The 26,365-nt window shown below is 41.7% G+C and overlaps 3 protein-coding genes across 3 annotated transcripts in view; 1 reads left to right on the forward strand and 2 right to left on the reverse strand.

Moving 5' to 3' along the window:
* The first annotated feature begins 1,855 nt into the window (after positions 1–1,855).
* On the forward strand, positions 1,856–5,097 carry LOC143179118 (uncharacterized). The gene is made up of 5 exons (XM_076378170.1): positions 1,856–1,994; positions 2,190–2,715; positions 2,804–3,777; positions 3,862–4,087; positions 4,166–5,097. The coding sequence occupies exons 1-5, from the start codon at positions 1,900–1,902 to the stop codon at positions 4,943–4,945; spliced, it is 2,601 nt and encodes an 866-aa protein (XP_076234285.1). The 5' UTR covers positions 1,856–1,899; the 3' UTR covers positions 4,946–5,097.
* A 6,270-nt stretch (positions 5,098–11,367) lies between these two features.
* On the reverse strand, positions 11,368–12,764 carry LOC143178698 (uncharacterized). Its single transcript, XM_076377478.1, has 2 exons — positions 12,473–12,764; positions 11,368–11,608 (listed from the first exon to the last, which is right to left on the reverse strand). The coding sequence occupies exons 1-2, from the start codon at positions 12,762–12,764 to the stop codon at positions 11,502–11,504; spliced, it is 399 nt and encodes a 132-aa protein (XP_076233593.1). The 3' UTR covers positions 11,368–11,501.
* Tara (SERTA domain-containing protein 2 taranis) overlaps positions 12,746–26,365 on the reverse strand; it is a 49,349-nt gene continuing 35,729 nt past the window's right edge. The window contains exon 2 of the mRNA XM_076377477.1: positions 12,746–14,120. Coding sequence (XP_076233592.1) covers positions 12,867–14,120 — 1,254 coding nt within the window. The 3' untranslated portion in view covers positions 12,746–12,866. The remainder of the gene's footprint in view (positions 14,121–26,365) is intronic.

The following is a 26,365-nucleotide window of genomic DNA, read 5'->3' on the forward strand; positions in this document are numbered from 1 at the left end:
TGATTGAAAGATAAGTATAGGAAGTAGAAATAGTAACTGGATTCAATTTAATCAAAAATTTAACGATAATAAAGAAATAAAGCACAACATGCTTTACATGGGTGGGGTACATATAAAAAGGGGGAAACAGAAACGAGGGATAACAGTACACATAAATTCAAAATTTTAACAAAAACTCATCGGTTGTCCTAGATGACCACTGGTCACTGACCAGCTACCCACTGGTCAGGGGTGTCCAGGGCCCAAGAGTCCCTTCAGGATCCCCAGGCAGGTCCGCACCCGCTGGAGGACCCGCGGCGAGTGAGACACTCGAGCTTCTGCAGGGGTATTTATACTGTCTCGAGGAAGAAGGGGAACCAATGAGAAAAGTTCTTCGGATTGTAAGAATTTCGAGATTGATCCAACGAACAATATTTTGCGAAATATTGATATTTTCCATAAAATAATCATCTTAGCAACAATTTCTGGTGCACATATTGTTACTAACAATCATACACAGTGTGTACTTGTGCAAATTGTTGATATTTGTAATTATTAATTATCGAACGTGGAAATTATTAACTTTCCATACATTATTCTTCGTTCGATTAATCTCGAAATTCTTGAAAATTTCTTAATATTTCTTTAACTAACAGTTATAAATGTTAATACCTTGAATCAGTCACTGCTTACGATTGTTATTAACAATATATATAGCAGAAATTGTTATTGTAATGATTATTCAATGGGAAATATTAATTTTTCGGAAATATTCTTCGTTCGATTAAGCTCACAATTCAGAAATTGGTTTCCATTCTACAGTAGACGCGATTCGTCTTAGTGATCCTTTAGAGAAATTACGTGGACTATCTTGAAGTACCCTAAGATACCTTGGACCACTCTGTCCAGTGAACACCTTTACCATTGGTCAGACATCTTTAGCTTACTAGTCAAAGTTTCAGACTTTAAGAATTTTGTGAAGGAAGATCAATGAGACTTTGATTTCATCTATCTCCCTGTGGGTTCTCATGGGAGATGTACCATCTACCCTTAATGTTTTCAATCATTTTTCTTTAGCACCCTTATTAGGCTATTCGTATTTATCGCTAGCATTTATTATTTGCGTATTTATTGGTATTTAGTACATAGTTCTCGGATGTACTAACTAATTCAAAGTGTATCTTGAATAATACAGCATAGGTACTACTGAATATTTTAAAAATAGTGAATTTCAAAATAAGTGAATGTACCTTAGTACTTTTACGTAGAATTCTTTATATGCCTGCGATAATCGTCTGAGGGGATACCTTATAAGTTGGATGATAAGGTAGGAATCTTTTCTTGTTAACTATCTTCAGGGCGTCAGCGCTGAAAACACGATGTGTTTCCCGCATTCACCGCTCGAAAATCGAAGAGAGCGCTTGAAACCAACGACACGGATGTGTATATATATATGAGTATACACCTATGCATACTTCGTACATAATTTTTCTATCCTTCTCCAACTAATTATCCTTGCCTAATATACTTTTGCTATCATTCTGTATTCCTACTAACAATGAACCAAATCTAATATAGTAACATAAATTTGATGAATAAACTTATCTATCCCCCTTACACAATGTGTCATTACTAACACAATCTCTATTCACATGCTGTGTTACCATTGCCTATGAACTAAGACTAGTAAGGTAACATAAGCAAAGTTGGTGGCATGCTCTAGCACGACATCGATAAAGAAGCATGTTGGTTCATGTTTGGCGCCATCTATGAAGCATTACTAGGATTATATAGTGCATAAGAAATGCATCGGTGCAATCAAAACATAAACGTCGTATATTTACAAGTATAACATTTATAGCATAGTATTTACTAACAAATAAATCCTACTTAAGTTTAGTGAATGAAAATGTACTCAAGATGAGTGTAGTCTGTGCTGCTAAAAATTGTAAATATTCGTCTGAAAATGAAGACTTAACACATGTTGTTTTTATTAATTTTCCAAATGATGACACGTAAGTCTCATATAAAATTGTTTCTTATTTATGTGAACTAAGTTCAATGATATATGTTAATAATTAATAATTTACAATATTCTTTATGTACATATACTTATAATAAATATCAAGTAATATTTCATTTATTTTTATGAACATTGCACTACAAGATTCTATCGGATTAATTTAGAATTAATTATTATTTTCTTCCAGTTCCAAGATATGGGCACATCATTGTGGCAGAGAAGACCTCTTACTGAAATCAAACGAAGAATTACATTTGAATTACTATATATGTTCCCAACATATAGAGGATCGTTATTACATAAGCAAAACAAACCCTATTATAATAGACGAACATGCTATTCCTACATTATTTGACAGTGATGTTCCACCACAAAAAGATTCAGAAGAAACTGATGGAGTTGTGTTATCATATTGTGATGTAGATGCTGAAATAAATCATTACGGTGGCATTAATATTAGATTTCCAAATTTATGCAGAATATGTGGAGAGCCATCATTGGATGGCATAGAAATATTTGCAGAGAAGGGGATAGAATTGAAATTACATGAAAAAATTAATTTACATCTTCCAATAACTGTTAAGGTTGAAGATTTATTGCCACAGAAATTATGTGTAAATTGTTATAATAAATTAGAACTTGCACATTCTCTTGTAGTAATGTGTTTGAGAACAGATATGAGACTCAGAAGGTTTCTAAACATAAATGAAGAAGTAAGTATGCTATAAAGTATATTATAAACACAATTAATTTTGTGTGAAATAACAGCTATTAAAAGTAATTTTTTGTCTCATTTTGCAGCTAAACTATGAGAGTAAATATAGTGTAATAGTAAAAAAGTGTTTTTTAGAAGTAAATGAAGAAATGTGTGCAAATGAAGCACCTCAAAGTACGTCTATAAAATTACCTTCCAGCAAAGTTGAAGGAACTGTGATAAGTCAGTTGCAGAAAAGTATTAGCTTACATAAAAGTACATTTGAAAATAATGTGACGAAAGAAATGCAATCTGAGTTACATACATTCATCGAATCCTACAGAGCAGAAAATAAAGACGGTACAAAAAATGAAATTGTAGCAAATGACTCAGTTAATGATGTCACAAGTAATTATAACGAAATCGTATGTTTCCATTGTAAAGATTCATTTAAAACACAGGAAATGTTTGAAAATCACAAAATGTTATGTGACGAAGAAGAGGTAATAATACAAAAGCAAAAAGAAACTGATAGCAATACAAACAATAAAGAATCCCACAACGAAGGATTAATGAATTTTCAGTTTGCTATGAAGACTTGTGGCACCTGCCAAAAACATTTTGAAAACGAAAAACAATTTATGGAGCATAAGCTTTTATACTGTAAATCCCAAGAAGAACATTACCAGATTCTTGATAAAGCAAATGCGGTTGAAGAGGATTGCAATATCTATAAGACTACTCCTAATATCAATACAGTACCATCTGTGGAAACTAGTAAAAAATGTGGACACTGTGAAGTAATTTATTCTAGTAAAAAAGAATTGTTAAATCATATTGCAAAATGTCACGGAGGGCAACCATTGTTCAAATGTATTACATGTAATAGAAGTTATGAAAAATGGTCTGGTTTAGATGTACATGAAGCTACTCATAGATTAGACAAGCCTTATTTATGTGACTTATGTGGAAAGAGCTTTAAACATTCTAATAACCTAAGGGGTCACAAAAGAATTCACTTAGATGATTCAAGAAAGAAGCAGCATGTCTGTGAAATTTGTAGAAAAGCATTTAGATCACGGTAAGCATTGTGAACTAATAACTATTGTGTCCGAAATAAATTATGAGTTGTAATTGATCAGTAAACAGTATATATGCAATTCAGATTTCATTTGGGAGAACATATGAATCAGCACAATGATCACAAGCCTTATTCCTGCGAAAAATGTGGAAAAGCTTTTTACAAGAGAATACAATTGAGACAGCATAGACTATCTCATGGTTTGAATAAACATGTTTGTCCAGTATGTGGAGCTGCTTTTAATCGTAAGGGAAATATGAATACACATTTGAAACGACATAATAAAGGAGATGGAACGTACGCATGCAGTGTAGGTACACGAATGACAATATTAATTTAATCTTAATGGAAATTTTGAAAGGATTATTTTTTCTTTCTGTCTTTCTAGGTTTGCGCATACAGGTGTAAGTCCATGAGTGAGCTGAAATTACACAGAAAGAAGCATACAGAAGATGATATCGTAGAAAGTATAAAGAAGAAGTGTGTTGATAAGACTATATGGCAGTGTAAATCTTGTGATCGAATATTTTCAACGCGAGCGATGTTAGTAAATCACGAGCACATGCACAGCAAGGAAGGAACGAGCGTTGAGTGCAATATTTGTGCAAAGAAGTTAGCAAGTAAAAATTCTTTAATATATCACAAGAAATCTATTCATTCTACAGAAAGACCACACATGTGCCAATTCTGCGGAAATTCGTTTGTTTCCAAAGAGGCGCGTCTTATACACGAAAGAATACACACTGGAGAGCGTCCATACGTTTGTGAAATATGTAAGATGGAATATAAGTGCTCCAGTAATCTTAATCAGCACATGAAAATTCATTCTGGAATTAAGCCTTATAAATGTACATACTGCAACAAAGATTTTACTCGGAAAGGAGCATTGAACGTGCACGAAAGAACTCACACAGGAGAGAAACCTTTCCCTTGTAAAACGTGTGGCAGAACATTTTCCCAAAAAAACGATATGTTAAAGCATACTAAAACTCATGACGCGAAATCCTTGCAGTGTGATCAGTGTGATAAAACTTTTACTAAAAGAAAAGATATCTTAAAGCATATTGCTTTACACGAACAAATTAATCCTGTAGTTCAGGAGTATGTGGAAGTACAACAAGAGATACATCCATATAATGTAAATATAGCAGGACCTAAATTTGAGTAATTCTTTATAAAATAAAGTTAATTCTCTATATTACTATTATACTGTAAATATTTTACTGTTGTTAAGGCTGTGTATACTGTGTTATGCATAACTAAATTATTAATGTATAATATGAAAGAATTTATTTTTGTAATTGTTTTAATAAAATTGAAATAGTATTTTTGTTTGATTGTCTATTACATTTTGATACTCCTTGAAAAATTATTCTAGATTGAATTAGAAAATTCAACTAGATTGAACTTGAGACTAAAATTGAACTAGAAAAATTATTTTAGAATGTAGTTTATTTAACTCGTTTCAAATTGTATAAAAAATGAGAAAAAAATAAGTACAAATTAAAGTAAGTCGATTGATTATCTTAGTAATAATTTCTTTTAATTTTTCGTATTGCTTTTACGATGGAGGGTAAAGGATTTTAAAATATTACAAACACCATTATTATATATAGAATAATACTCTTTATTGTTTTTGATAGTTTTTGTTGTTGTTGTCCATATCGTGCGTTATTCTTTTACTTTTCATCAGGTTAATCGTTTTTGCGCTGCATTTGTAATTCCCTTTCTTTTTCTTTTATCTGTTACTGCTGGTATTTTGGTAAAACGGTATGCAGATACAACTTCACAACTCCGAAATGAAACGAAACGAAAAATAATAAAACGTGCTCGACCACTCGAGGACCGTGCATCTCGTGTATCGCACGCTCGCGGACCACTTAGGACTAGAGTAATTGCAATTCTCGCATTTCTTTCGCGTTTGTTTCTTTTTTTTCCCCCCTCATCTATTCATATTAATCGACATTGAAACGTTCCCGCGTACGTAACAATTCGCGAGCACGCATGCGTCCTTAAGTTATTCCCTTCCGCGCATGCTCGCGCGCGAATTCCCATATTTCGGTCATACATTTGTTTCACGATAGAATATTTTTCATTTTTTTTATCTTTTACTTTTTAGACGTGGCCCCGCGACACGATACGAATTACGGTCGAGTGATCGGCGCGCATACGAACGATACAACCGTGCATCTTGAAATTTTCCTAGGTCTATTAAAATGGCCGCACACGCAGCTCGTATGGCGAACGTACCCCATCAGGATGAATCGATCTTAGGCGAGCTTTACGATCAAACATGGAAAATTCCGAATACGTCAAAGATTTTGTACAGTGAAGAGAATTCACGTTGCGCAATCTGCAGGATCCAAAATGTTTTTCTCTAGTACCATTTTCTAAAATGAAGTTCTTTTTTTTCAATTCGCCTCAGAATCGAGCCATCCATCGGGAACGTGCATTCGCTTCACGCGCCCGGCGCGATTTTCGATGCAACTTCGTGATTTTTCATTTTTCCCCTCGCGTCATCATTTTTCTTCTTTTAATTAATTAACTCTGTCTTTCTGTAACCGTCTTCTTCTCCGCGCTACTATTTACAATGTACAGTGTTGTGTGTTTCACCTGTCCTAGGTTCGCGATTACGATGGGACTCGTTCGTCTCGAATATCGTTCCGATCTAACTACGTATTTACTCGTCCTCGTTGTCTCGGACAATTCCCGAGGGCGACATCTCGCGTCCCCGCGGGCATCAAGTAGAAACGCAATAATAATAATAACGATAATAATATTAATAATAGTAGCGATAATAGTAATCGTACAAAAAAGGAGGAGAAATGATTAGAGAACGCTGATGCATTCGCAAGGCGGCCCACTCGAGCTGTCGCTGCACAGTAGTGTAATTCAGGTTAAATCGCTAACTAATTCTCATTTAGATATCGCGTAATAGGAACTTAATCGTACGTCGTTCGCGGCAGCCCAATTCGAATAACTCTTCATAGGACAATGGAATTTTTCTTCAAAAGTGATTTGAAAATTGAAGCTAGAAATTTTGGTCGCATGGTATTATCAAAACCCGTTTCTAATTAGATAATAGTTACTCAGATAAATTAGATTTAGATTTCAAACTTCATTCATCGCGTTTCAACACACGACATATCCATATACTTCTCAAAGACGTATATGTATACGATCGTGCTAGATAATTTTAAAGAAGCGTCTATCTATATATTAAACGGTAACCAATGTAGATAGCGCGATGATAAAGTCAGCGTATTGAGCGAAACCAGTCAAATGACCTTGACGCAGAAGCAATATCTACGTTACTCTGATACTATAGTCCTCAATAAAGATAAAATTGGGGTTTTTGCAGTTTACGACCTGGTCGTGGTACAGACTCTCACACGCATGCGTGGAGAATCGGAAATTTCACTGCCGCGGTCGGGATCCTTGAAACGTTTTAGACTCGAAGAGTCAAAAGGCGAAACTGTGAGGAGGATGTCACCACCACTGTTTTAAAAACACCTGTTGGAGACAGTTGACCACTCCAATGAGACGAGTGCGAGTTTTGAAAAGAAGCTACTAGTCGTTCGCGAATGTTTGTCTGCTAATCGCATTATCTACACACGTAAAAACGTTCTGGAAGAGCTGCGTGGATGAACGGATGACAACAACAGAGTGGTCAATTGTCGCATTAGGTGGACGCGACATCCCCTGGGTCACGCGATTGAACGGAACACGAATTAAAGAGAGAGAAGGCTTCGTGGGCCACCCGCAAGTCTATAGCGCCATCTTCCGAACGACAATGAGATTGCGCGAGTCCCCGTCATCGCTTTTGTATATCACTTATCACGGTAAATATATATAATAATCTTATATATATACTTCTTGTTTATATATAATATATATAATAATATCTTATATGTATATTTTCTTCACATTATACCTATTATATCATCTTTTATTTCCGCTTAAACGTAGTTCTGCGCGTGCGCTATTTATACTATTTACAACGTTCCCATCTCTCATGCTTTTTTCCCATTTTACATCGTAGTCCCCGAAGTGTTCGTTACACACCCTTTCTTTAATATATTAATACGCGCGCCAGCATAATCTCGAAGCGCGCGCGCGCAGCCCGCTCGTCGCGCCATCGCGCGGTTCGTCAACAATTCGCGATCCTCGACGAGCCGACCCTCCACGCCGCTTCCTCTCGCGTCATCCTCCAACGACCGAATTTCCAGGTACTCCACCGGGTACCATACGCACGAATGCGCCTTAACGCATCTAAGGTACAACCGTGTAAAAAGTACGAAATTACTTCTCGCCCCTCGAGCGTTCTCCATCCACCCCCGACGGGCGAGAACACAAACGCGCCCTGATCCAGCTCCACGCTTGGCATTCCGCTAGGCAGCCGAGTTCGAACCGAGCGAAACGTCGATCGAGCGACATGAGTATTTTTACTTTCACGTTCCCTCCAGATTCTCATGACCCTGAAAGGCCCCTTGCTAAGACCCAATTTGTCGAACGACAGGGAACCCTGTCCGTGAAGATGTGAGATTCCTGGGCCCTAGGTTTCTTTCAAGCTTCGTATGTGTTTAGAAGAAGCTAGCAGTGGGCAAGTGAACATTTCAGTAGCTTCTGAAAGTCAGAAGTTACGTTGATAGTGATAGGTGGTAACCAGGAATTTCAGTCTACTCGGGAACAGTGTTCTGAGAACAGTGGTCATGTTCCAAAGTAATTCACTGTTGGTTTATTTCGCTGGGGCCTTTGCAGGGTTCTGATCCATGGAGTATTTAGAGTGCTGCCACCATGCCTTCCATGTTGGCACCCTGACACACCAGTCACTACAGTACACTTATCGGGAGCCATGGTCGCAAAACGAATGATAACCGAAAGAATTTCACATCGACGCGTACTGTAGTGTACAAAGTGTGACACGTCTCACGCTGTACAGGATTCTCTTGCTATAAGCTCGCCACTGTTTTCGCTACACCTCAAGTTACTGTTTCATTTGCCCATGAGTTCGCTTATGGAAAGATAAACACGCGGTGTGGATGTTTCTATTGATCTCAGAAACGTGTATCTTATTTTCTATAAGCTCGTTGCTGGGTCACGAGGCTATAGCGAGAGAGACTGTACTCGGAACACCAAGCTGATCCGACGGAGGTAGCGCCGCGACGCGGGACGCCGAAAAGACGCGCGCGAGATACACCAACGCGATGGACGAAATTTTTTAACAATCTAGCGTACGCTGATGTAACACGCGCGCGCTGGGCGCCTCGTTCGCACACTCTTGCCGGCACACTACGCAAGAAAACAACAGTGATTCTTTTTTAAACACTCCGGACATTTGCATAGAGCGCGCACATATAATTTCACACAACGTTCGGTGCACGTGTATGCGTGTGTCTGTTGATGTGTGTCTGTGTGTCTGAGTCTCACACTCGCGCGGCCGTATAGAAATTTGTATACTAAACTGGAACGATTCGTGAACAGGGGAAGCATGACAAACCTTTCATCTTGTTTTATAGATTCCTACATATTTGGCACTCACTTGCACAAAGTGGAATTAAATTTAAGCTCACAATTGGTGTTTCAAGTGTAAATACTACTCTTTTAAATCTGCGTTGATACTATATAACGTAATATTGTTTCGTGACAAATTTGGTTCTGACTTTTTCGTGAAACATATTTGTATAACTTGATACTAAATTAGTATAACAAATTGTGTAACGTTATTGTATAATGTGTTGTTATACAGACGCATAGCGTGAACGCTATAACAGCTTGAAATAGTGTGATGTTTCTTTGAAATGGTACATTGGAATGCTCGCATAATTATAGATACAGTAAGTCTTTTGAACAAATATGTAGGAAGTATGGTACGTGAAAGGAAGGTGCTTCCTAACAACACTGTGCTCACGAATTAGTGCGTATTCTTTTTCCTAGATTCTCTGTACTGTTAAAGATAATATTGCTCGTTGTTTCTTGTGAAAAATGCAAGAAAACAAATTTAAAAAAAAAAAAGAGTAAAAGGCATCAGATGGTACTAAATTAATCCTCTGCTGGTATGGTCTGAATATTATAATAGTTCGATTTCATTATGAAAAATAATTTACAGTAGTATACAAAAGGCTCACGATTTCTGCAAATTATTTACAGACATTACTCATAGCAAACGTACAAATTTCATTTAATAAAAATCCTGTAACCTCATCATACCAGCTGAAGATTAAATATGGATAAAGCTGTAGAATTTTGAACTCTCGGTACTATTAGAAAAACAAGCAGAATGAGAACTTAGAGTCAACAAAAGTTCACGTATAGCGTCAGAATTGTTAGACCTAGTATGTATTGTGTACTTATATACATCCAAGTACCTAGAGCGTGTCCATGCACAATCGCGTCTGCACATGTCTGTCCTGTGATCACTGTATATCGCACGTTTGTGTCCCTTCGAATGAGTAACTGTATACGTTGCGTACGTGTCGACTTAACGTTGAATTAATTTACAGTTTGAAAATGAACTAGTGTCGCAAAAAACGTTATTGTAGCTTCCCATTTTTGTTCTCTCGCGTAAGTAATCAGTCAATTTATAAATTATTATATCGCATTGGGTCGCGTTAGACTCGCTTTAAAACGCCTTAACCGCAATTTAAGTATAGCTGCTCTCTTGGGTTTCAGTTTCATAGTGGACGTTGAGGACGAGATCTGAGGGCGCGCGGACCGCCGTCTCCTCTTCGCGAGGCGCGTCTCGTCGAGTTTAATAATCTCTTCGTTCCACCCCAAAGTTAAATGGCCACCTTCGGTCCCTACACTATCGTCGGCCACACTATTTTATTACACGTATAATATGGTACATTACGGGAGATCAGTGGCGCATAGTGGCCTCCGTGAGACGACCGGAAGGGGGCCGATATTATCCCGATCTCTAAAATGCAGGTACATTTGTTAGCATCGTGCGTCAGAACACAGGCTCGTCTCTCCCCTTTCGAACGCGTTCCCGCCCTCGACCACATCAAGCCTGCCCTCCGCCGACGCAACCTCGAAGTCAGAGGCGTTGAACGTCTTCGCTGGGAACGCGTTCGATGGTAACCGTGTCCTGTTCACGACGTCAGGACGTATCTAGACTCCTCGACGAAGACTGCTGGCGATCCGTGCGAATGTACGCACAAGGCTCTGTGTATACAGAAGTAAGCACCAGGGTGTGGATCGTCCTAGCACCATATCGACTTTTTCTCTGTGCATACGCATGTATACGTGGGGCATGTGTGTGTAATCTGTGTACGTGTGTAGTATAGGCCACGGCGGTAACGTCTTATGCATGTAAGTGTACCGTTAATGTGTCAAAGTGTATGGCATTAATTAATCGTCGCCTGGTTAGTGTTTTCCTAATTTCGAGGGGGGTAACATTGATCGATGGACACTCCCATATTGATTGGCCGAGACATTCGCCGAAGAGGTTTCAACGCCTGCCGGCTAGGCGAGCGATAGGCGGCGGTGTTCATTGGGTCCGTGTAAAGAGGCGGATGACTTTTTCTGTCGATTCTATGTAAGAGTCTGTCAGCGTCCGTCGTGATCGTCCGCAGGGTCGAAGAACAAGGCTATGCTGCGCTCGTCTACCGCATCGCCGGGCCGGAGGGCGTGGACGTTGAAATCTCTGAGACTTTTCACTCTCTATCACTCTCTCTTTCTCTCTCTCTCTCTTTCGTTTTTTTTCTCTTTCACTCTTTCTCTCACGCTCTCTCTCTCTCTCTCTTTCTCTCTCTGTCTGACGAGCCGGTGGCGACATTTCGAGTGACTCGGGAACTCATACGTGCGCCGCTGACATTCGCAGGTGCAGCTGTAAAAACAGATCGTTTCGATATAGCAATATTCATTCGTTGAGGTGTGCGTTGAGAAACCGAGAAAGGACCCGGTCTCGTGTTGCACATTCAGTTGAACATGATTTTGAATTAAATTTCTCTCGAAAGTTTGTGAGAGAGTTATGTGTATATAAATAATATTAGCATATTGACTGCCATACAGCTTTTCTAGAAACATTCTTGTTTATTAAAATGTATATAATAAACCAGAATATTTCATAATGTTAAGGTTTAATTGTTATAGGTAGACTGTGGATCTTTATGCATTTGTGGAAATTTTAAATATATGAAAAGGGTCAGGATGTACAGAATATGCAAAAGTATACAAAATAGTTAAAGTAAAGTAGACGTTATGGTATTTACAAGGTGAAACAAAGCTCTATTTAGGTTCCATTTCTTTAGTTACGCTTATAAAAATATAAATTTGCATAAACATCCACAGTCTAGTTATAGGTGTTCGAAAGGAACACAAATGGTGGTCGTCACCCGTGACCATCATGGCAGTCAGCATGTTAATACTTCAAAGTTTGAAAAATTCAACTGTATCTTACTACTGCAAGATTATACAGGTTGTTTCAGAAACAGTGGCCAAATTATGGTACCCAATTCTACTTCTACTGTAATGACATCAAAATTAAGAAATTACAAACAAAAATCATTCATATCTGGAAAAGGAGGGTTTTCCCCACTTATGCCCATATGACCCATCGTTTTTAGAAATGGTAGAACATGGTACCAGACTTGACGACTCATTTCTGAAACATCCTATAGATAATTAATATCAAAATAATGTTCAAACAACGTGAGCTCAGGTCCTCAGTCGACTTAGAAATGGTAATCACCTCTCTCTGTCTCGCGTTCTAAACCCTCCGAAGCCCTCAGCCCTGTTTTCCGCCACATCTGCACCTGCGCGCAGCGTGCCACGACGCGGTACCAATCTCCTAGATGGAGAGGACAAACCCATGGTAGTGTCGTTTCTGCGTGATGGTGGTTGTAGAAAATCGAACGTAACCAAGACGAATCGATCGGTGCGTAATTGACACGAACGTTAATAAATAAAGCAAACGAAGATCTCCTTGGAGAGTCGCCGACCAGGCGACGCGCGAGTTCGAGGGTGGGCCGACTGGGTCGCATCCCGCCACCTCGAGCTCCGCGGGTTCGGTGCGGCCTCTACTTGCTCTGCGGCATTAACGGGTAAAAATCGATGAGGTGACTCAACGACGTCAAAATCGGGGGCTATGATCCAACGCACATCAGCGACTCGTGCGTACTACTGCTGCTTCCGTTGGTGACGCAGGCACTGCCTACGTTGCTGCTCGCGCAGCTTCCGCTGGCTGCTGCCAGGTGCGATTGCTGCGCTTGGTGCTGGTGGTGTTGTTGCTGGTGCTGCTGGTGCTGCTGCTCCTGCGCCGTCGTACTCCTCAGGATGTCGTCGGCGGACAGGGGCGTGAGCTTCCAGCCAGGCATGAAGTCCAGGTCTAGGTCTGGACCGATGTCGACGTCTAGGAGCTCGTTGTTGTTCAGGGGGTCCAGGGGCGACTGACTCGATAGAGACAGCACGCTGCCCCAGTTGATCGAGCGGCTGTCGTCGCTGTCACCGATGCCAGAGTCGACGTCGGTCTCGTTCGAAGACGTGGGTGGCATTGGGAACGGCGTTAGCCTACCCTGCTCGGGGGGTTGGAGTTGGGCGATCGGCGCGGGGATGACTGGCTCCATGGGCGGTGGACTTCTGTCCCTCTCCATCTCGCGCTCCAGGTGCCTCAGGGTGTTGCAGATTAGGACTGATCGGTGTAAACTCGGATCAGGGAACTGACGATACCTCGCCAGCTTGCACATCGAGATGTTCAGAACCGCTAGCCTCCTCTGCCTGTAACAGGCTCTGCCGCGCCGGCACCAACTCGACCTCGAACCCTCGCAGCATCTCTCGTTCGCTCGATAACTCGAGCCAAGCTCCAGATAACTCTTGCCATTCTCCTCTCGTCGTATCGTCGGCGGCTCGTAATGGTGAGGAGCTCCCCACTGTGGCTGAGGCCTCGATAACTGACTATAACCGTTGCTACTAACCGGACTGCTTGGTCCGCGTTGGTGATGGTAATAGTGCTGGGGGTGATGGTGTAGGTGCGTCACCGTCGACGAAGGTGGCGCCGATGTTGGCGTCGCTGGTTGTTGCTGCTGCTGTTGCTGCTGCTGCTGCGACGCCTGATGTTGCTGTTGCTGCTGCTGCGACGTCTGGTGCTGCTGGGCACTCGCCGACGTCGGCTGACAAGGATTTGTCTGCAGGCAGGGTGAACTCACTTCCATGTCATAATAAGAAGTCGGCGTTTGGCTCAACGGAGGCGTATAGCTGTCTTCCATCGCCCACCAGCTACCCTCCACGCGACCCAACTTCGATGGGCTCTCGCCCATATCCATGTCGAACTCCATGCAGCCCACACCTCCCTCCAGTTTACGTTTTCCTGCCGTGGCCTGCAGACCCATCATTGCACAACTCTGAAAGCAAATGAAACATATTATAAGTTAACTTGCTTTAATACTTTATCAGTTGGAATTTTCTTACAATGGACTAGCGAATTTTATTATTTGAACTCCAAAAATATTTGTCTTTATGCGTTAATTTTTCAATATATAATATTGTTACTCGACAACATATGTACCTATATTTCGTCTATAATTTGTGAAAAATATGAAAGTTTAATTTCGCTGGGACAAACTTCATTTTCTGTTCGGTAGCGCAGATCTACTGCGCATGGCGGGTACTACAATAGAGATTTAAACTAAGATTTGTAAGCTTGTTAAGATGTACATACAAGACTTACAATCAGCTACCAGTTTACATATTAGCTAGGAACCTAAATATACCTTCTCCAAGATGCGATTCCGATAAAGAGAAAGAATAGCGTCAAGAAAACATAAGCATCATCGAACTTGTATCGAAACATTCTAAGTCCAAAATTTTTCCCATCTCATGAAGACTGAAAATAAAATTTTCCAATCCATAAGAGCTAGAAGTAATGCAAACGATGAAATAGAGGTTTTTCCTAGACGACGATTAGCGACATGACCACTCGAAAGACCTTGCCGAGTTTCGATATATCGCTGCACCAGGAGAGTAGGCAAAACGACGTGACTCAGAGGGTCGGCTCGCTGACAGACGTTGGAGAATGACGTCAGGCGTCTCCCTACCCTAGCCTGAAAGAAGTCATCGTTGGAATGGATGATCGAGTGGGCATGGAAGGGAGCGGGAGAAGGGGGTACAAATGGCGAGGGGGACAGAGGAGCTGTGTTACTCATGGGTTCAATCAGCACGCATGCGGGCCCCTTGTGAAATGCTCCTCTCTATTTTCCCTTTATATCTCTTCTTTTTCTTCCTCCCCTTCACAGTTGTTTCAAGATGTACCCAACGAAACCGGAGCTTGGAAAATGCGACTATCCCAAATTTTTTAATTACAGGCAACCTTTACAAATATATGAAATCAGTGAAAGAATACATTACATACGAAATTTCAATAAAAATTGTGTTTTTTCTTCTTCCGCTACTTCTGACACTGTCGTTACGATAATTGCGAAACTCTCGAATAAAAAAAAAGCTAAAAATAAAGCAGTTTATTAGTGTAACTCTTAAGGAAATACTGCCTCTTCGCATAATGATTGACTGGCAGAGGCATGCAAGTCGATTGAAACGCGATCAATTCATTAAATGTAATCCCAAACAAACAGTAACGCACATGGGCATCGATGATTTACGTTCGCGTGAGCCCGATCCAACGACCGCACAAGTGAAAGTAAGTAAATAATCGTACCTCCCTCCAGGCTTCCAGCCTCGCTGGTCTTTGGAAAGGGGCGAGGAGAAAGAAGAGGGGTATCGGAGAAAATTTCACAGATAAGAATCACCGACGGTCTTGATTGAGAACCCCTGATGGCGCAGCTAGTTGCCCAAGTTCGCGCGAGATGTCACCAGCGATATGTTCATCGCTGATCGCAACCACGTGGTATGCACATGACGTTCGATTTCACACATCAAAGGAAAAAAAAGACGAAGGTAGAAAAGGAAGCAGAAATGGAAGAAGAGTCACGGAGAAACCGTGGTAGGGGATGCACGGTGGCTTCGACGTCATTTAAGTGATAATGGATGCGTTACATTGTTCGAGCCAACAGCGAAGAGTCGAAGAGCGAGCGGCACGTGCAACTATATAACAAGAACAACGAGCGAGAAAAGAGAGGGGAAAAAAGTTCCGAGGAAACGAGCAGCAATGCCATCGGAGATGATACCACGCGCTCTCGATACGCGCGTGGCAAAACAAGCAAGTCGCTTGACCCAAGAAGTATTATCGAGAATATATTCAATTTCAGAAGTTCATAAATTCGTCTATCTCTTGTTGCAATTTTACCAAGTAAAATTCGTCTAAACATGATCCTTCTTCTAGCCCCTAATTCCCCAAACACGTCAAAAACGCCAAACTTTCATGGTCAAACTATCTCTAATTAATGATACAAAAAAGATTATTCCAGTAAACTATTAACCAAGTCAATGTTTTACACTTAACTGCAAATATACTGCTAGTGATATAACCTATGATTCTAAACGGTTCTAGAGCTACGATTGGTGGAATTAGAACCAATCTTAGGTTATGTTACTAGCAATACAACCTGTGTACCTATATGTGTATATCATGTGTGTAATAACAGAGGTAACATATTTTTCTTGGACAACTGCAAATGGCAGTAGTTGTTAATTAAACTTTTTATTGCTTAATTTCTTCCTAACTATCGTGGAGGAGGAATGCGTTCGTAGAAGCAATTTACAGATTTCTAGCGGTAACTAGTAGCGGCAGTAGCAAGAGCAGCAAACCGACAGCTCAATCTCGCCTCGACAGCGCACATCCGCCGCGCGGCGGCCTACTTGGAATACGACTCGCTCGCGAAGGTTCTCCTTCTAACAGGGTCGACCAGTCCCGGAGCTCTCCGACGTTGGTTCGCGGAATCGCGGGGGAAAACAATGAGGAATCGTATCCACCAGCTCGGTTTCGCCTTCCATCGCGGTGAAAACGCGGCTTTTCCTAGGAAAGTATTTCTTTTTACCATCTTGATCAAAGCTTTCCCATCCTCTGCCCTTATTCATCACATTAACAAGACAATGCAAGTATTCGTAATTCGTATAAAATTCATTGAGGCACTAAGTCGAGTCTCGAGTCCTCCCTATTCAAACTGTTCTATCAGACGAGCTAAACTATCGATGTATTCTTTTTCCCCTAGCCTTGGATCCTACACCTAACTCTTTCTAGTCTCTAAGGATGAAAAAATGTCACACAGAGACACAGGTCTGAAAATTTGCACTTTCTGAAGTGTATATACGACCCTCTTTCATCCTTACGAAGAGAGGAATACGCTATCAAAGTAGGGGTAACTATTTCAGTGTCACTCCGTATTAACAAGGTGGGGGCGAGATTGAAAAGCTCGACTACACGCGGCCGAGAATTCCAGCCGTTCTTACGGACGGTGTTTGCGAAACATGGCCCAGGCACTTGTTGAATCGAGACGGCCACCGGTGGTTGATGCCCGAGGGGAGTTACCCGCGTAACGGATTAGTTTGTGTGCGGCAGAAATGCACGGCTCTTAACTGGTCATAAATCAAAGTCGAGAAGACTGTTGCCCGTCCCACTCCCTTTTTCTCTCCCTCGCGAAATCTTTTAGAGATGCTGCGGTTCACCGTTTCGCTCTGCGCCACGCGAATCTTTTTCAGCTCTGCGTTATTTAGAAACGCGGGTTCAAAGAGAACCGAGGTGGAGAGCTGCTTTCAAAGACTTCTGCCACCGTAATTGTTTTGAAGTAACTCAATTGCGTCGATTGAAACGATTGCTCGTTACGAAGTATGTACTGTGTTACGTGTTTCATGGGTAGAGGGTAGTTAGAGCTACTGTGGCTCTAATGTTAGACTGGTGCACTAAAATTGGGGCAAAATATGGTTGAAGCTGAATTTTGGTGAATGATATCACCGATGTCGATACTGTAGATCAGAGAATTGAAATATTAGTGTCTTTTGTGTCATCAGTTTCAATTTGTGTCAATGGAAAATTTACATCCCTAGTTTATCGACAGCGCCGCCTGGTGGAAAATTTAATAAATATTCTATTGGAGAATTGAAGGTTACGGCGAGGAAAAAAGGTAAAGTCCTTACATGTATACATGTAAAAAAGATTAAGTTTTGTAAGAGACGAAGAAAGCTTAAATTACGATTTTTTTCCTGCAATTTGTATTCTTATGGACAGTGTAATAGATACTGCGATGCAATTTTAATACTCGATCACGAAAATGAGCATTGCAACGAACGAGATGTGCAACAAATTTCGCCGCAGAATTTCTATAAACAAATTCGCCCCAATTCCCGGTTTATCGCCAAGAATGTGGGTCAACGGAATGAACGTGAGAGAAGTACTAGAACTAGAAAAGATTCATGATGGCTGTGCCCGCAATAAGATAATGTTCACCGCTTGAGGCCTATCTCGACATGCACCGTATGCGCGACAAGATTAACAAAGATAGCTTCTACGTCACTTCTTGCAAAAGTAACGAAAACAATCCAAATATGTCGAAAAATAAAAATCAACTCCCTAAAAGATTAATAAAAGAAGAACTTTCATTTCATCACGCGGTTAAATGAATAAATTTTTCTATTTGTATTTTATATATCGGTAAAAAAAGAAAAATAATATATGCATAGTTTAATTAGATACTAAATAAAGTTAATTTATTTTATACAAGTTAAATTTCGTTCAGCCCGCAGTAGCGAAGACGAAGCAAGCGAGCAAAGAATCAAAAGTAGAGAAGGTTCGTGGCGGATCCGGCTATGCCTGACGATGAGGTAATGTTTGCTACACGAGTCAAAGCTATCTAGCCAGCCAGAGGCCGAACACACACAAAGCCGTGCCCGAGCCAGTTGGAGCCCCGTAGATAAAACCAGCGAACGTATGGCGTCGTACATTCCTAAGCTATATGCGTGCGCGCCAGGCATGCGCGAATACATCCGAACGATCGTATTATACGACAGAATATTCAAACTCGAACATTTCAACTTACCCGCCGAAAATTGTTCGCTCGGTGTTTCCACGCTTTAAAAATTCTCAAAACTGAAAATTCCATCGAAACTAATCCATCAAGCTTTTGACCCTAAAAATGAAGTCAACTCGATGGAATTTCAACATCGAACGAAAAAGAAGTTTAAGGCAGCTCAAAAATCAAATACGGAAAGCAAGTCATTTCTCAAAATGTTATTTTATATTAGTACATAGCTCAGCCAGGCAAACTTTTGACTAAATTAACAAATACATATGCATGACAATTAAATTGTAGGTTCTCATTTGCGTTCAGTCAGAATTATTTACTTACGGTTAAACGTGCCTTTATTCCAAAACTATTAACGTACTATCTTTGTTTTAATAATATTTCAACCCATTCACGTATCAATTTGCCACCAGTCATATTTTAATCGATTGCGCGCAAAGCGCTAGTGATCATGAGAATCCCTGCCGAGCAGACTGCGCAAACTCATCAGAGGCACAAAGTCTGCTTGATCAGGCTGTATAAATATGATTACCGACACAAAAAAGATGATTACAGTGTATAATTGACCAAATAAATACCTTACGCCCTACCATAAATGCATCCCTAGTATTATAACCTATGATTGGTTCTACGCGTTCCTTTCACGCTAGCAATTAGCCGAGTTAGAGCAAATCTCTCCTGGCTCGAGCGCAAAAAAGAAATAGCTTCTCGAAATGTGATTTTACCTTCCCGCCATCTTCGAAAGGCATATTACGAGGTTCGACATGCCGCATGACATACCACACGACAGTCGCGAACCCTTCGTTCGCCTCTTCGCCAGCACGTGGCGCGTCCTCGCGCGAGCAGCGTCGCGCTGTATCAGCGGTGCGAGAATTTTATGCGCCGCTCGAGGAGCGACGTCGCGAGGCGACGCTGATGCCGGCGGTTAGCAGTCATGACAACATGACGTCAACCGACCGTGTGTTATTTTCGAAAGGGGACTCGAGCGACGCGCCGCCTGTTGGCGAGATCGCCAACTGCGAAAAACAACTCGACAACGGCGTTGCGCCAGCCGTGCTATCGGGCCAAGAAACAACACAACGCGCACGATACCGCCGCGGCCTCTATACCCGCGTTAAGATTATCGAGCGCAATTTCGCCGAGAATATTTCAATACGAAATAACGTTTAAATAAAGCAGCGGCTGCTTACAGGCTGACATTCTTATTCCCGACTCGCGAAAACCGCTCGAATACTTTCACGGTTTTCGAGCGTGACTTTTCTGGTACTCGATCAATTACGTTATCATGTTATTTATAAATTTCGTTCTGAGCAGTTCGTTAGACAAGATTTTTATAATAGCTCCGACAGGGGGTGAAAACGTGGGGATCAGACCGCGATGAAATTGTGAATATTGTAGAAAGTTAATATAAAATAAAATGGCCTTTTGGGGAACAGTATAGGAACTAAGTAACTGAGTTACAAGGCTCCATAACTATGGAATGGTCGATAATTATGTGTACGTAAAGATAGAGTGCTTTCATAGTTTTCTGTTTCTAAAGTTCACGATTGTAGCAGGAAGTTTTTTGAAAATCAACCGTTGCCAACTCGACCAAGGGGTTACGTAACCATTGAATTTCGTTTAGCTATGTGATGTAAGAACTGCGAAACTTATTCGAGCGATTTCGGATGGCATGCTCGCGATCCTGGAGGCTGGCTGAGCGGCTGGCTTTAAGCGGTGTAAAGTCCGCGTCAGATTAGCGGCGCGCTATCTCGTCGAGCGGATAAGATTGTCGGGGAGCAGCCAGTTAGACGCAGAGGCTTCAAGGACTCGCGAATTGCACTCGCCGCGGACTTCGAAAAAGCCGGCGTGTGTCACGCGTTTCCTGATACGAACGCCATGTTCGATTGCGTTTCTATAATACAACGCTTCTCAGTTTTGAGTCTATTGATACTCTTGCAGATTTAGAATATCGGTTATTAAGTTTTTTAAGTTTCTATTCTTTAGAATTACACTTTTCTATTTTTTACAATATTTTTATAATATTGCAATTGATGCTTATTAATTCGAAATTTAATTTAGTATGTTATTTGCTAGCGAATGTATGTGTGGTTGGATAAATTAGTAGCTACCGGGATCAACAAAATTATTAATTTTGTGTTTAATTAGAACCAACTTTAATTGCCCGCAGAATTTCCAATATACGCAAAATTATCACACATGAGAAGAGGTTAAATGTAATTCAATGTAATTCGAAGAAACGTAAGTCTATCATATTATTGTATTCACTTTTCATACGCGTTGCTTGAATAAAATATCTAATATCACGTTTATCTTAAAAATGGCGTGCACCCTAGAGTCGTCAGAAACTCATCAAAAAGACGAGAATCGCGATGATGAGCGAGTCACGAAACGAAAAGCCTGTATCGCGGCTAATGAAATGAGCCACGCAAGGGGTCAGTTTACGACCTTTAAGCAGAAAAAGAAACACGAAGAACTTCGATCTACATAACATCTCTGTAATATAGATCGTCCACCACACCGGAGTGTGAGCGTTTATCCTTCGCGTTCATGACTGCACGCGTGGAGGGTGTTTTACCTTGGGGTCACGTGTGCGATTCAGCGATCATCGGTGAAGCCGAAGACAAAGGGACAAGGGGTGAACTCTACCCTTCCGATACATTTTTGCATTGAGGAGCCAACCGTCCATTCATTCGCGTACGCACCCCCGAAATAAAATACACACATACGGACACTCAAAATAGTATAACCTCAAAAATAAATGTATCGTATAGTACATTATTACATAATAGAACACGGCTTACTTAGACGATGTAACTTTTACTTATTATAAGGTCACATCATTTTTTGGAGTATAATAAATTTTACTTCTAAAAACTGAAAATTTTATTAGTAACTTTTTATAGCAGTGTAAACTCTTATTTTGAATGAATAAAATTATACTCGTTATAAGCTACTCGCTACACTCGAGACTTTCTAAGGTTTACTTTAGTCTCACTGAAAAAGAAAATAAAAGAAAAGCAAAACAATTTCAAAAAGTAAAGCGAGTTCGTGTTGACAAAATACTGAACACGAATTTTAAAATCTTATCGATGTATCCGTGTCCTCCAGTCATTATCCAAAAAGTGTCCTTCCCTGTGTAACACATACACTCAAGTCCCCATCACGATCGTACATAAAATGTATGTACAATCTTCGCGATAAATACAGTACCCTATATACCGTAGCGAAGAGGAGAATCTACGCGCGGGTCGGTCCTACATTAGGGGATGAATAAAGGAAGGTTTCCGAAAAAGGAGGGTCGCTTCCCCCATGCAGACGGTTCTCAGAACCCCCATCAGCTCTTGCTTTGAGCATACCCTCCCTCTGAATGGTCACAAGCGATCCATCTGCGTGGTTCGTCAGGAGCCAGCTGAGAGCCACTGGCATGTAATCTAGTAGGGCGCACGCGGCATCTGCGCTGCCCTAAACGAAGGGTCCCGAACCCCGAGCGTTCGGCAATCGGGCGAAGGGAAAAAGGGGAGGCAGATGAGGGAGGGGGCTGGAAAATTGGGAGAGACAGGGAGAACGCAGGAGAGATGTGAAGGACGTGGGAGAGAGCGAAGACGAAAGACGGAAATGTAGTTGGCTTCTTAGCGGCCCCCTTCGAAATAAAGAGATCGAAGACGAAGATGCAATGTTTCAGCCCTCGAGGGGACCGCCTTAATTGGTGCGAGAGAACGCGTTGGATGCAGTGGCTCGTGTCAAGAGGAAGAGATTCCCTTTCCTCCTCCTCGTCAAATAAATACCTCAGCGGCTGTCAAGGGCAAGGACGTGGGAGGATTTTTAAGAGGCACGCGGCCAAGCGAATCAGTTTGAACAATCCGATGTCTTAGGCAGCGAGGAATCACACTCGTGGAGCTAGCGTTTGAGTCTGTTTTATGATGAAGCGATTCAGATGCAAGGGACCTAGGATTCCGTCTGAGCTTGCTGTCCACTATCTGGATGACCGAGTGAACTACTTGTTGAACCTTGTTTGGGATGGGTTAGCTCCCCTCAAATGATTCTAGGAATGCAACTTTAACAGAGAATGGAGACGCTAGTAAGGGTTTAAGGATATATGTCCACTTGACAGTAGAACTACTGCAGCTTACTCTTGAGAGTCAAAGTTACTGATGTACAATCACTATACCAAAAGGAACATGATGTACTATCTGTAATTGATTCTATGCATTTTCTTCAGGTCTCTGATGAGCTGAGCCGACTTAGTACTGAGTTTGTGTTAAAACACAAGATACTTTTTCATATTATGTATACCGAAAAGAGCAAGCTTTTTAGGCGTCAAACTTCTAAACATTGATTGTTTGAAACCATTTATCTATTGATGTATTTCCCTCTAACGCAAAAAGCAAACTTAAAATACCCTCCCGATGCCTAATTTTATCATTTTCGGTAGACTATTATTAAACCATACTTCAAATCAGTGTCCCCTCAATAGAAGAACCTTCCGCCTTCGGCCATCGCCAATTTGCCAACCGGGGCACAGAAGAAAGGGTTCTAAATCCAGGCAATTTGCCATCAACAGAGCGTAATTCACCTGATCCACTGCTCACTTTTGTTACAACAAAGATTGTTCACTTTTGAGAAACGCATCGAGCGTGTAGTGCCGGTCGTGCAGCCTGCAAACACGCACGTGCACGCACACGTGGGTGGCTCCCATTATCGTGTGGGAAGAAAGCCGTATAGGGGTGGGTGAAAAAGAGGGGCCATATGGCAGACAACGTACAGCACCCCTGTGTGTGGGAGCCCCGAGGGAATACCCGTCGATCTCCCTTTCTCATGCATTTTTTTGCCCCCGAGCGAAAAAGCTTCCTCTTTTTTTCCCTCGACGCAGCATCTTCCTGCTTACACGTGCGCACAATGCAACGACGGCGTCCATCGCGCGTGCAGGGGCGCGTTTTTCGCGAACGCGTGGACGCTGTCCCACCTCAGGATGGGACGAAATTGAATCGAAACCGCAGCAGGACATTCCACTCGGCTCTGTTTCATCCGCGATAATTTCCATCCGCGGGGATGGGGCTCGGCCGATCGGCCAGCGAGGAATGGCGCAATTATCCGAGATTGTTCGCAGAAAAACGAAACCGTCCGACGTGCGCACAATTTTTCGCGTGGAAATGCTCGTGGCAGCCGTTCGGTGACCCCATTTCTCTTGAGCGTTTTTATCAAATTTAGGGGAAGAGTTGAGTCCACTTGGGAGGACAGAGTATGTATAGATTGAGATTTGGGGCCCTCATTTTGCGGTTAATTTTTCTTAGGTTCCATACACTTAATTTTAATAAAAGGACTTTAAAATAATGTCCTTGTATTAATTAAATTTCAAGTTTAGAATTAAGTATCGCTAGGTCCAAAGTTTTACGATTATAGTATTTCCTAGATATCGCCTGATTATTTACTAACCAGTTAATATCGAGGGCCTCAAGTTAATCTTCTCAGAGACATAAATGACACCGCTCACAAAGAACTCTTTCTCTAAACAATCTCAAGCTACACTAAACACAACGAACTCACAATAGAAAAACATACACTGAACCTCACACCGAAGAGATTGAAAAAAGACTCTTGCCCCTCATAATTCTCGCAAGCAAAACCCGCACTACATCTGAAACACATACTTGAAAGCAAGGTAGTCGCTCAAACACAGACGTTCCTCTGGTAGAACGCTTGTCGTTCCTCATTCAAGCCTGAATATTAGAGCGTAGAAGTCGCATTCCAAGGGGAGACAATACTCCCTGGAGGATGAAGGCAGGAACGAAGGAAAAAGGAAGCGTGGACTTCCGTAAGACTGTTGGAACCTGTTCACGCAGACGAGTGGGCGCGCGGGCTGAAGTTTACGAGGTGGCCATTGTAGGGGCAGTCAAAGAAGGAGAGAATAAGATGGTTACACGGTCGCAGGTGTCTCCACCAGCCATGGTAAATAATACACACGCTGGTGGTGGTGCAGCGTGTGCAGCCGCTGACGAGTGGGCCGTTCGCAAGGTGCATTCGACGTGAGCGGATGAACAGACACGTTTTGCGTGACGAAGTCAACGCTGGCTGTTGTGTACGCCGTGTCATGTGCGTTGAGCTGAAGCTGGCTATATAAAGGGGTACGGGGGTGGAGGATCGAATGTTGCACAAGTTTCAAAAGTCTCGAATTAGGAGTTAAGCCTGTCCTAAAAAGTAAAGTCACTGAGGACTGCGTCAGGACTTTGTGCTTTAGACCCATTTTGTATCTAAGGGATGCTGTAACTCTTGCTGAACTTGTCAATATTAATTTGAAATACGGATAAAGAATAACTATTTAAAATGTTTATTAAATTAAGTGGTACGATAATGCCAGGGGAATCTTCCTCAGTTAAACCCTCAACTAGTATGGCGCCAGTATTATGACGTACCTTGATAGGGTGCCATAACTGTGATCCTATCATAAAATACAATTAACTGCAGTATATCAAAAATTTACAATCTTTAGTTGACTAGTCCCCATAAATTATCCATAAATATTATTTAGATTAAATATTCAATGTTGAGTTACCATATAAATTAGCAGTTGAAGATAACCTATCATTGAAGAAATAAAGAAAAATTCTTATTACTCAATACCGCAAACTCGAGATAATTCAATAATATCCACTGATCGTGCTTATTAAAATATCGCACACCCTCAGTGTTCCAAGGTATCCCATCCACAAGGTGGCTTCACTCATAATAGAACCTTCACACACAGTATCTACATGCGACTCATGTGGCAGTGTCAAGCAAAAGAAGTCTATATTAAGCATGCAGCGTGCAGCACATTCCACGCATTATGGACCTGTTGCTGGCCTAGGCGTTTAATGATCAACCCTCGAACCCCCGCAACTCTTTAATCCCACTGAGGCTCCATAACCCGAAGACCCAGTGAACAGCGAGTACGGGAATTTACGATTCAGCCAACGAAAGGAGGGGCGCCCATTACACGCGTTCCAGCAAGAAATTCCCCAAAAAATGTGTCTGCCGAGGGAGCGTGGCCATTTCTGAGGGCCCGATACCTGGGCCCAGGTAGAAAACGCTGATCCCTGCTACGGCGGCTGGACACGTTGTGCTGTGACGAGGGTCGGACAACGGGCCCCATCAGCGACCCTCCGAAAAGTCCTTTTTCGACCTGGCTAGACCTCAGTGATTCTCAAAATCCCCTCTTCAGGCTCTTATTCAAACTACGCCCGCGTGATCAATAATTTGAGACCATCTTTTGCCTGTCTTTGTTTCTTTTTCGATCTCTTAGAAGGCTCGCCGAATTCCTTCAGCGACAAATAGCGAAAGGGGACGAAGTATCTTTCCCCTCTTCCTCTGGCCAACAAAAGTTGTCGACCCTTTGCTGGGGGCAATGAGTAACTCAAGGGAGCAACTCGACTCGTCGATAACGCGGGAGATGAATCATTCCGTGATCTCTCTTGGGTACACAACGCTTCTACGTATTTAGTACGTTTTCGATCTAGGATGCTGTTTGAGCGCAATGGGCTTTCGAATCGGCCGTTGAATCACTGTAATCTTTGCGAAGGTCAAGGTCTACAGGGCTACCGACTCAGATAATGTCGATTACTCTCGCGCAGGGAACAATGACATTTGGCACGGTTTAACAGGTAACAGTATATGTCCTGGGCGTGTCGTGAATCTCA

This window comes from Calliopsis andreniformis, chromosome 5, assembly GCF_051401765.1.
Source record: "Calliopsis andreniformis isolate RMS-2024a chromosome 5, iyCalAndr_principal, whole genome shotgun sequence".
NCBI classification, from domain to species: Eukaryota; Metazoa; Arthropoda; class Insecta; order Hymenoptera; family Andrenidae; genus Calliopsis; species Calliopsis andreniformis.

Coding starts and splice junctions, on each gene's coding strand:
- LOC143179118 (XM_076378170.1), top strand. CDS start 1,900: ATGAGTGTAGTCTGTGCTGCTAAAAATTGTAAATATTCGTCTGAAAAT. Junction 2,716..2,803: donor TTCTAAACATAAATGAAGAA/GTAAGTATGCTA, acceptor CTCATTTTGCAG/CTAAACTATGAGAGTAAATA. Junction 4,088..4,165: donor ATGGAACGTACGCATGCAGT/GTAGGTACACGA, acceptor CTGTCTTTCTAG/GTTTGCGCATACAGGTGTAA.
- LOC143178698 (XM_076377478.1), bottom strand. CDS start 12,764: ATGCGACCCAGTCGGCCCACCCTCGAACTCGCGCGTCGCCTGGTCGGC. Junction 11,609..12,472: donor AGAACGCGAGACAGAGAGAG/GTGATTACCATT, acceptor CTGTTTTTACAG/CTGCACCTGCGAATGTCAGC.